General features: G+C 25.7%; 2 protein-coding genes across 2 annotated transcripts in view; one reads left to right on the forward strand and one right to left on the reverse strand.

The window, feature by feature from the left end:
- Window positions 1-12569, forward strand: part of LOC119666533 (serine-rich adhesin for platelets-like) — a 378359-nt gene that overhangs the window by 116181 nt on the left and 249609 nt on the right. The gene's annotated exons all lie outside the window — the stretch shown is intronic.
- LOC119669550 (hybrid signal transduction histidine kinase A-like) lies at window positions 7468-11890 on the reverse strand. Its single transcript, XM_038079485.1, has 2 exons — window positions 11472-11890; window positions 7468-8631 (listed from the first exon to the last, which is right to left on the reverse strand). Exons 1-2 carry the CDS (start codon window positions 11862-11864, stop codon window positions 7729-7731), a joined length of 1296 nt encoding a protein of 431 aa, XP_037935413.1. The 5' UTR covers window positions 11865-11890; the 3' UTR covers window positions 7468-7728.

Here is a 12569-nt window from a genome sequence, read left to right on the forward strand (position 1 = left end):
AAATTACTACATCAACACAAATTTTTTAACAAGTCTATATTAATATTATAATAATTGGAAATTAATAAAGGAAAATGTTCCTATAGGCATCTCAATAAAGCCAAATGAAAAAACTTTCAATGAAGAATTGTTTAAAAAATACTTTGGGTAAAAAAGTATACATTTGTAAGTATAGTATTGAAAGATACCTTATGCAAATAAAAATAAATCATCAATAAAATTAAAAATACAGAGAAATCTATTTATTATATATAGCGGCCATATTTTCCAGTTTTTGCAAACTATTATAGAAAGGAACACATTTGCAGCAATGTACAGAAATTTTTAAAATATATTATATAAATAAAAAAATTATTTGGACAATAACTCACGTATAAAGTGAAATTTATGCTCAAATAATATGGAAATTTATGCTATTCGTAATATATATAGGTAAAAATTTTCGTCAAATACTAGTGTTTTTCATATTAGGAATCTAGCATGTTGAAACGTCAATGTACTGCTGAAACATTTAAGGCTGTAAACAACAGAGTGCATAAAAATTGAGCATAACCAATAAGATATTGTTCTCAAAGACTTCAACTTTCTTATGACACCATATTCTTCTTAGACATAACTTCATTGATTTTTATTTCAAGACAAACAAAATTCGGTTTATCTAAAAGCTCGAACTAAATAACCATGTACTACTTAAAAAAGTTTACAGATTAATCAACTCGATACAGATCAATTACTTCATGGAAAACATCATCTTTATCCATGAAGTTCATTCATATTTTCGTGAACAATATATAGCAATATATGTATCTTCGCATTTGAAATGAAGAAAACCCACATGCTGGCTACGAAACACGTTTAAACCCCCACAAAAATTAACAGTTTGTTGTAGTTTATGGCATAGAGTTTTTTTATATAAAAATGACATTGCAGTTACCATCAATAGAAAACGATATAGAAACTTGATTACTGATTTTTTGTGGCATATTTTATATCATCTCAACTTGAACGATATATGCTTTTTATAAGAAAGGACAATCAATTTACTAAGAGAGAAGTTCGATGACCGTGCGATTTCGAGAAGTGCCAGTGTGAACTGACTACCAAGATTATTTACTCCAAAAAACCACAAACACTTAACGATCTTTTAATCAAAATTATTCGTATTATTGATAAAATAAATACAGAGTTATATGAAATAGTGGCAAAAAATTTGTAGTCATTCACATGAAATCATTTTTTAATTGAAATTTAGATAAATTTATATCTAAAAAATATAAATTTCAAATTTAATATATATAGTTTCTATTTTATCACAAATTTAACTATTAAAAAACCAATAAAAGATAATGAGATCTGTTGAAAAGTTTATAACTATAGTAGAGATATTTCATTTTACTATTTTTTATTATTTGAAGAAAAATAAAACAAAAGACTAAATATTTAAACAATTATATTAATTGGTTACCCACGTAGTTGGTAACCAACGTAGTTGGACACATTAATTCAAAAATTTCTTTGGCTATATTTACCAGAAAATTAGGCTTTCCAAGATCTAGCGGTATTAAAATCGGTTTGTATCGACTTATATTGTTTTGAGAAAAGTTTTTTAACATTCTAAAATCAAATATAATGATTTTTTAAATCAATAATATGATAAATATTGGCGTTTGAACATATATATAGCATATAGAAAAAAGATGCTTTATTTAAATCTATTGTTAAATCGGGTCGCTACAGAACTCGAAATCAATTTTTCAAACATATATCGACGTCTCATAATAAATAAATTATTTAATTTCGAAATTTCATTAAAGCAAAAAATATTTAAAAATTATTTAGCTTCGCGCAAATGGACTAGTTTTCTACTTTATTGAGTTTTCTAGTATTTTATTAAACATCCAAGAAATATCGTTCTTTTTGAAGATGTTGGATAGGTCTAACAATAGTACGTTTCTGTTTTGCATCCAAACACAGTCCTGTTATACTATATTCTAACATGATTCAGTTAATATTATACAAAATATGGACACTAAAATATGGAGTACCCAAATTTTAGTACTTTGAAATTGATTTCAATGCAATTGGGCCACTATATGTACTAATATAAATGCTATAAGTCTACCTTTGCTACGCCCATATTTCCAGGTTTAGATAAACCTAAACATCTAGATAAACCTCTCTACCAAATCTCTCCCGCTTAATTATTGGAATGAAGTTTTCGCATTGCGATGAAAATCCTCTCGATACATTCCTAAGAGGTGGTTTTAGTGGGTTAAAGTCTCACTTAAAAAAGCTGCCAGTAACTATGTATTTAGTTATTTTATACGATGAAGAAGTAGTAACAGATCTTTTTTCATCAACGAAGTTATGACTTTTCCTGCATATGCAAAAACTAATTGTAAATTTTGAGTATTGTTTGGTAATATATGTTTAATAAAGACATATATTGTCATATTATTTTTGAATTATATTTTATGAAACAGACAATCATTTATATTAAACATCAAATAATTTATGTACTATAATATTTTATAAAAATATTTAAAAAAATTAATTTTCTAATTATAATAATTATAAAGTTATTAAGTTATTAAGTTCGTATAAAAAATTTAATTTAATTCAAGTTTTCATATATTTCCCACGCATTTTGGAAGGCGTTAAATGGGTCAAAATGTCTGCAATGTTAGATTTTCTGTCCAAAAACAACTTTTAAAATAAATGTATATTAAAAAATGTAATAACTAAACCTTATAGGCGATATTAATTAACTAATATATAAAAATTGAGTTTATTTTTTTTATTTTGAGATTGAAGAAAAAGTTAGATTTATTTATTGAGCTTCACATGTTATTATATTTACATATTTATATTTAAATTTTATAGTTTTTAAGAATCATTCTTTTATAAACAATATAAAACTATTGTTTGGAATCCAAGCAGATAATCTGCTTTTTGCAATCTTGTTGGAATGGCTCAAATACATATTATAATTTAAAAAGTCGATTATCTGCTGGTAATAGACCGACATACAGTAATAAAATAATAATAATAAGGTAATAATAATAAAATAATAATAATAAAATAATAATAATAAAATAATAATAATAAAATAATAATAATAAAATCATTTCCTCTTATTTGAAGGGTCGTTAGGTAAGTGGTATTCATAGTAAGCGTAAGTTTAAAATTATATTACTAAGATAATATTGTACTTTACAGCCGTAAGTCTTAAAAAAATTTAAATTTCAATATATGTAACATGATTTGATATAACTGATTTCCTTAGACAAAGTATTTTCATTATATACAAAGACAGATTGAAAAAATCGTTATGTGTATATCAATCATATTTTTCAACTTAAATAAAATTTTATTAAAAATTGTTTATTATATGAAATAAATAATTTTAAATAAGAACTAATTATAATTTCAGCATTTTTAAGTGAAATTGAGGTATTTGTTAATTTTATAGCATAATTTATGTATTCGCTTTATACACAGAAAACTAATTTTTGGGGCAAACTTTTTAAAATATGTTTTTATTTAATTATAACTATACATATATAAGTTGTCTGTAGGATACAAAATTCTTTATTATGAATTTCACTTTCATTGTACGTAATTCTCAATACAAGATGTGTTTGCTTTGTCCAAAAAATAATTAAACCACGTTGGTTTTAGAAAAATTTTTATATCACATATGGATTTAATTTAAAATGTTTTCAAAACATTTTCGTAATATAATAAAATAATTAAAGCGATATTAATAATATTTTCTAAAATATAAAGACAATTCGCGTTATGTCAATTCTCGAAATGAATTTCGTTTAAATTACTTTTTTTTGTATAAATGACTACATAACTCTGATTAAAATTTAATATAAAAAAATTTAAAGTAACTAAACATATTAACAAATTTAAGTGAATAGTTGGGTAGGGCGGGGTGGGGTGGTGTTCGATTTAAACTACTGTATTACTTTTCATAATTTCGCTATATTTTCATTCATTAATTGAAATAATTTTTGTAAACAATTTTTATTTCCCTTAAAGTCATATCACATCTGCGCCAGCGTAGAAAACCTAAAAATACCGGACATGAATGGGCACGACCAAATACAAAAAAAAAAGAAGAAAATTGAAGCAAGAAGCACTTGGCGAGGAAACGCAATTTTTTCTTAATGCTTTCCAAATGAGACGCATAAACTCACACTTACCGCACAATTGCACGAAGATTTGTATGCTTTTCTTTTATTAAATCAAATTTATTTTCACTTTAAACAATAATTATAAACACAAAATATAATAATTTACACGGCTTTTGTCTGGTGAAGACAAATGACGAGACAAAAGCAAATCTTCACAGCACTACGCCTCCCCGACTTAATTAGCACACAGTCTCAATTAATGCAAAAACTCTATTTCCTTTCTATTTAATTCACATTTTGATTTTTTTGAAAAGAACCGGTAATTACAAATAAAGAAAATTAATCAAAACTATTAATAACACAATACTTTTTATTAAAATCACTTTGTAACAAAATCTTTCACCGTCCGACGTAGTTGACAAATCTTTCACTTACTATTACACCAACAAAGCACAATAAACCACCAAAGAATATCAGAGTGGCAATAATGTGTTAACTACATGGTTGCATTTAATGAAATTTTCAAAATTTAGTAGTAAATGTGGGTGCAGTTATGCCAGTAAATATTTAGGGTTATTGTTTTAAAATAATATATATTGTAATCATTTTAAAGTTAAATGTTTTATATAAATAATTTAAATTTAATGCATATAAAATGTAAAGAAATAATGTAAAAGTTAAATAAAAAATAATACAAATAACAATCAACTTTGACCATGGTACTAGGTATATTATAAATTTGTATGTATATTAGTTTGTATTGCAAATATATTAATTTTATTTACAATCAATATAGTGTAATACATTTTTCAAGATTATATTATATTCATTTATTAATCTTCAGGCTATCATTTTTTTTATTGTTAGTTAATTCCATCACTTTATCCACTTGTTTATGTTTTGTATATTTCCGAAATATCGCTTTTGATTAGTTTTATGTGAACTAAATACTAATTATAATAAATACAGAAAAGTTATTTAATTACAATAGTATCTAACATTTTATCTATTTGCCTACATTTTGTATATTATTTCCGATATATCGCTTTTAATTTCTTATGTAAAGTTAATACTAAATTTTATTATTACAAATAAGTGTTTTAATTATATTTGTATCTAACAATTTATTTAATTTTTTGTGTATACATTTTTAACAACCATACAAAACTTGTTTATACACAATTAGTAGGTAGTACAATACTAAATCGGAGTATGACTTTGCTAATTATGTTGATATCCATCGACGACTAATGAGTAAAATCGAAGCTAATATAAAATACATATATATTATTTTATAGATATTATCAATCATGAAAAGATCATTATATTGAAACGATATTTTTAGCTAAACCGAACTATTAATGGTATTAGTTACATTATTTTATAAATATTAAAACAAAGATATATTATCTCCAATGTTATAGGCAGAATACGTAAATCGAACTTATCAAATGTATTAAAACTACCATCATAATTAAATTAAAAAAGAAATTTAACGTTTAATTATAGTTACAAGTACTATAGATTGAGTTCCTATATAATACCTTTCTAGTATAGAATAAAATTACAAATCCATTAAAACATTTAATTTAAACAAATACTATTAACAAAAATTACAAATATCACTAAAAGTATAGAAATGATTGATTTTCAGAGTTTAAAGAACTTTTCCTTACGAGCCCATAATTGAATGGGCTGGTAAGTGTTTTTAAATTGTGTTTTATTTTGAAGCATATATTTTTATATCATATATTCTTAAACTCATTATTATATATATTGCACATTGTAACTGATTGTTACATAGTTCTGATTGTAACTAGGAGAACTTATTAACGCATTACCGCATCAAAACCAAACTGCTGTTACGGTTATTCATCTGATCCTAAGTTAATCCAAAATTATGTACGTTTTCCTATGCGATTTTCAAACATCATTTCTAGTTTATTTTAATATCAATATCCAAAGGTCCAACTATAAAACTCAAGATTTAATTTACAGTAACGAAATATTAAAACAAAACTGAAGGTTAATAGTGCCTTTTATATAAAAACCATAACTTAATTTGAGATATGAATTCAAAGATTACACACAGATGAACTATTATTACATATAGGCTCTTGATAATGGCTCCATGATAATAACGAAGCCGGACTATCTCACTGTCATTTACTGTCATAGACTTGTTTAAATGGGTTGACTAAGGGTAAAAGAGTATGGAGTTCAAACTAGCATTTGCTGAAAAGGAAGGATAATCGTACCTTGATAGTTAAACAAGGTTCAATCACGCATAAAAAGAACTACAAATTTACAATTGTGACGTCAAAATTAAAATATTAAAATTATAACTTCTTTATAAAAATACAAAAACTTTTTGTTGTTTAATAATTTAGTTTTATCTATAGAAAATATATAATTTTTATATATAATGGTAAGTTTATGATGTTAAGTAAAACAATTTAATATTTTTGACTGTACACAAATAGATTTATTTAATAATATAACATTAATTTTGGTTTATAAACAATCACTAGACTAGATTTCCTATACCTAAAAATAGTTTTTTTTATTTATATTTAGTAAATATTTAATTTTTACTTATAAAATCTGACTATATTTTATTCTAATTATAAATATTTGTATATAAAATTATTTAGATTACACTTATAGTAAGATTTAATATATAAATCAACTTCTTCAAGTACATTTGGCAGAAATTATATGTAAAAAATATTTAAAAGTAACATCTTTAAAAACAAAAACAAAAAAATTAAACAAAAACAAAAAAAAAATTAAACAAAAATAAAAATAACTTTATTAAATAACTAATAAAAAAAAGAATAAATATAAATTCATTCATATAAACAATATTTGGTATTATAGCAAAACTATATATAAGTTTCCATGGCAACTGTTGTATTTGGTTTGGTTATTATTTAGTAATGTGTTGGTAATTTACATTAATATAATTTATTTTTTTAATGTAATAAATTAATACAAAAAAACAAAAATTAATTTGAATACTTTTACACTCATAAACAAAGTATGTAGACTAGATTAGGAACAACGTTTTTACAAATAAGTTATAAAACAAATACTTAAAAAGAAGTTTTTTTTTTTTTAAATTAAATAATGTTATATATATGGCATATAAGCATTAATAATACAGAATTTAAAACCAACAATGCATATCATTACAAACTAAAATTAATTTCACGACGACCATTTTCCAAATTTTCAAAAAAAAATTAATAAAAATATTTTTATATATTATATATATGTTATATCTATAATAATATACACATATATATAATAATTACTTTAACAATTTTATAACTACACAGTTTTTTTGATTAAGTGTAGATATTTTACTTTTGTAAGCTTCTAAGTTGGCTATTTTAAAAACAGCTTTTGAATTTCTTGCATTGATCTCTTCCTCCTCTTCTTCCTCCTGCATGCTTTCTTCTGTATAATTTTGTCGGTCCACAAATAATTGTTCATTGTCATCATTAACATCTGCATTATAATCATCCAAAACAATATCAACAGTCATATCATCATCATCAATCTCCCGGTCCATATCGGACTAGCTACTACTACTTTGCATACCATTGACATTACCGGGGAAATGACAAATGCATGAAGGATTTGGAGTGTGTCCAGTATTAGAATCTAATTTTTTGGTCAAAGTTTTCCAATAATCAATTTGTGCATTCAATAAATCGATTTTACGTTTGCGTTCCTCAATCGCTAAAGACATGAGATAATCATTGTTACGATTGTTGTTATGATTATTATTGCTATTACTGTTATGATTATTATTAGTGCTGCTATTATAGGAGTTATTGTTTAATATACTACTGTTATTGCCGTTATTTAATAGTGTATTTTTGGATGTCGTACCAATATAATTATTGTTATTACTTAATCCAAGCAATAAATTACTGTTGCCATTGGTTAAGTTATGGTTACGTTGTAAAGTTGGCATTTGTGGCGGACTTTGTACGGCACTGAGGCCTAATCCATTGAGTAGCAAACGTTGCGCCGCTTGTTCACTGCTCGTCTGTGTATTTACACTGTTATTATTGTTAGTGTTACTACTACTGTTTGTGCGGGTAATGCTTAATGAATTGCTGCCATTTTCCAACGCCTTCATATTGGCCATACTACCAATGCTGCCAACACGTATACCGCCAACATTTTGTATTGTCACTTCGGGTTTCTGTTGTTGACTATTTTGAGATTGTGCATTGGACTGTGATTCGCGACGTATGTTATGCTGTTGTAATGTTTGTCTTAAGTCTGTTGCAAATATTTCATCGTCTTCTTCTTCTAAGCACACTTCTGGTATATCCTTTGTACTAAGACAGTCATCATCATCATCATCCATATCATGATTTAGGCCGCTTTGTGATTGCTCATTATCGCTTATATCTTCAGATTTTATAACAATCACATCAGTATCCATGCCTCCCAAGTTACCTGGAAACTAAACATAGAAAAATTATTAAAAAATTACAAAATACTAGTTTATATTTAATAGATGCTTAAAACTAAAAATTTATTTAGATAATTATTATTATTATAATTGCCTTAAACATAACTTTAATTTTTATGGACCCAAAGTAATACTATCCAAATTACCTACGCTTATACGTATTATAATATATTGTATTATTTATATTATATTATTGAGTTAAGTTATTATGGTATATCCAAGGGATTCTTCCTAGCAATCTATTTTAATTTCCTATTCCTTTTTACGAAATCTGCAGATCCCAATAAATAGAATTAGCAGTTTGTTTAAGTAATACTATAGTTCAGATCACAACATCGTATTAAATTTTCTGCTATAATTCTTAAGCTTGCTCATTTGATATTCGTTATATGTCCCTATCAGCATTTTAGTATATGATATACCCGTTAAATTGTTTTAGTCAACATCGTTCATTATCTTCTTTTTGTTTAAGATAAAAAGAATATAAAAATATGTTTAAATCTATAAAGTTGTGTAACTCATTTGTTTAAAAAAAAGAATAGATTTTAGATAGGGTTTTTCCGTAATAATAACAGTCAAATTGATAGATATTTATAGGAAATACGTACAACAATATTGTTTAGCTTTTCCTACTCGCAATTAGCGAACTTGTTAGGTAACATTTGCATAGCTTCTTTGTAAAAGTACACCCAAAAAAGACGCTTTACATATAGTAAGTAAAAATATGCACAATAGATGTCTCTATAAAAGAACAGCTTTAAAATAAAAATAGGCTACCAGAAAAATAACATTCAATTCATTCAATATTCGAATAAAAATTCGAATATTTCTTAAGATCACTGATGATAAGTACTTGGTAATACACGAAACAGCTTTGCAAGGTCAGCCAAATTTCAATAAATTAATTAAATTTTTGTTGTTGCTTCCACATTGCTGTTCGACCCTTCTATTTTGCAAACTATTTTTGATACGGACATTTTGTGAGTATATGTTTTTTTTAAGTAGAAAAGTGAGGTATACCGGAAATGTTACTTTGGATTTCTATATTTGATGAAGTATCAAATAAAAACTATTACTGATAATAAAACAATCCTTTTTATAAATAAACTGTGTTCTAGCAACCAAGGCTTTGAACTGGAATTGCACTGAAAACCACATAACCGATATTTTGGTCAGAGTTAATATCAGAACCCAAAGGAAAAAATATATAGGTTTATTTTGATTTAGTTCCATGCAGTTTAGTTCCTGCTTAAAAATGTATTGATAAAATTTTAATAAAGGAAAATTTGCATTTAGGAATTAAAATTCTATCTAAAATGTATATTTCCAACGTTAAAGAAATAGTTTTATATTTGGTAAATATATAATTATTTTTCAAACCATTTAATAGACTAAATTATATATAATGCATATAATAGTCGTATTATTAAAGAAATAGCTTACAAAAGTTAATAATATATATCAGATAAAAACTCAATATATAAACAACAATTATTGTTTAAAAAATTTTTATAAACTGAAAAATACACACCAAAAATGTTTTTGGCAAATTCGAGTATTATTCAAATCATTAATTTTATTTATTTTTTATTTAACTTTAAACACAGATTCTATTAAGGTTCCAATTTAAAGTAATAGGTATTTTCCCCAATTTTTGTTAACCTATATATATATATTATTACCTGCGTCTAAAATAATAATACATCTGCATAACAATACATTTCTTATTCATGTATGTATATGTATAAATAGTGTAATTAATTAAATCTTTTAATTGTTATATTTGAGTTTTGTATTATTTATTATTAAATTTAAAAGTCAAAGTAAAACAAATTTTTAATTATTTCCTAAATATAACAATTTATATGCTTCCTTCCAGCTTAAAAGTTATATCCAAAATCATACTAATAAAAAAAATATCTGTATTTGTAAAATATAATATAAATACATTTAAAAACAAATTTGTAGAAGTGTGATGTATATGTATGCTTGAGATACAGTGCTGCGCAAAAGTTTAACACCACCTCAATAATTTTCAATACACTAATTTCAAAGTGAAATAATACGAAAGTTAGTAAGATGTATATTGAAGTCAAAGGATATAATTTTAGATGTTGAAGAGTTCTTAAATTTATGCGAAGTTATTATTTACTTTAAACGTTTTTAGATAAAAGATAATTATTATTTTATTTTAATTTTGTGCAATTTATTTAGAAATTTATTTGAAAAATTTATTTTTATTATTTAAAAAATAAATTTGTTGACTCAAAATATTCTCGTACTTTGTCTTATTTCACTTCCAAATTTGTGTAATTAAAATTATTGAGCTGGTCATAAACTTTGGCGCAACACTGTATAGTATATACTCTATTGTTAAATATCAGTTTTGGATATCATTTACTTAAACTATGTGCCTATAACTTGTTCGGTCATAACACATTATTTTACAACATATCTGTACACATATATGTATCACTTTACCCTTTTTCTTTTCACCCACCTTAACTTTCACTTCAATTAAAGTTAAATACAATCGCTAAATAATCAAATTATACGCCTAAAACTATGTATTAAATATTTACTAAAACTGTCAGAATTCTTAATCAGTTGTGTTTATTGAACGCTTATTGGCCTGATTTTCAATGCACGATACGGCAAAAGCTTATTTCATGGAAAAATAGAACTCCACTTGTTGTTATCGCACATTTCATCGCTTACCTCTTAATCAATAAGAAGCCGAAACCCCCTTAACAAAGCTTAAATACATATGTTAACATTTAGGTGTGAATAATTTTATAAAAAAATAAAAAACAAAATTCGATTCAACATACCTTTGTGTCATCAAAATCGTCGTCAAATTTTTGCGGTCGGCTGTTGAAACCTTCGGGAGACATTTGTTCTGATATATATTGTGCGACAGACTCTTGTTGTGACAATGTATTTAATAGATCCATAAATGAGCGATTACCTTTACCCTCACCACATAAATCCTTCTTCAAAAGCAATTTCATATTCTTATATAATTGACGCAACTGCTTTGAGGAACGCTGGTGATAAACTCGTGCATTAAACTCTTTAGCAATTTGACGCCACACTTCATCTTTTTTACGATTCGACTCAGCATCGGTACGTTTATTCTCAATAACATCCTTGTACTGTGCAGCGAATCCTAATACCATATTGCGCTCCCGTTGCGTATAACGGGGAGTTTTCTCCATCTTCATTTCTTTTTTATGTGAAATTTTAAAACTGCTTTAATCAAACCGAGAAAAAATTGAAAAGGAAAAAAATACTATAAATATTTTGATACTTTAGTTAAACAATTATAGAGAAAATATAACATGACCGATATGCAATAAGGCAAGCCTTATTTTTGACTAAATTCATTTTCAATCAGAGTATATGGGCTGGGCTAGTCTCTGAAGGCGATAATATGCGTTTGCTAGATTGTTAGTTAGGGTTTCGATAAAAGCCCGCTTTGCAACGGTGTTGGTGAAATCGTGTCTGAAATTTGTTTTATTTACGTTTACGTTTGTCGTCGTCGTCGTCACCATCGTCGCCATCGTCGTAGCCGTTTTTAGTTTGTAAGCACAAAATTATTATTATTTTTTATTTTTTTAATTAATAAAAAGTTGACGAAAAACTCTTAGCAATCATAATAAGCACAAACAAACCTAAATTCTACTACAAACAAAATAACGATGGTTAGTGATAACGATTTTTTATGTGATAAGCTTGTTAGAGCTTCACTTAGCTTTGCACTACTAACGCGTATTGATACCGTTGAGCAAACTGTGTAGCAGCTAGTTGAGTTCTAGAACGTCAGCATGATGGCATAAGTTTCAGCTTGAAAGACGGTAGTGCATTTTGAGTCAGCTGAAATAGGGCGCCAAATGTTGATTATGTGGAGATTTAGTTCTTGACTTTGA

Source organism: Teleopsis dalmanni, chromosome 1 (assembly GCF_002237135.1).
Source record: "Teleopsis dalmanni isolate 2A chromosome 1, ASM223713v2, whole genome shotgun sequence".
NCBI classification, from domain to species: Eukaryota; Metazoa; Arthropoda; class Insecta; order Diptera; family Diopsidae; genus Teleopsis; species Teleopsis dalmanni.

Coding starts and splice junctions, on each gene's coding strand:
- LOC119669550 (XM_038079485.1), bottom strand. CDS start 11,864: ATGAAGATGGAGAAAACTCCCCGTTATACGCAACGGGAGCGCAATATG. Junction 8,632..11,471: donor ACGATTTTGATGACACAAAG/GTATGTTGAATC, acceptor TTCTATGTTTAG/TTTCCAGGTAACTTGGGAGG.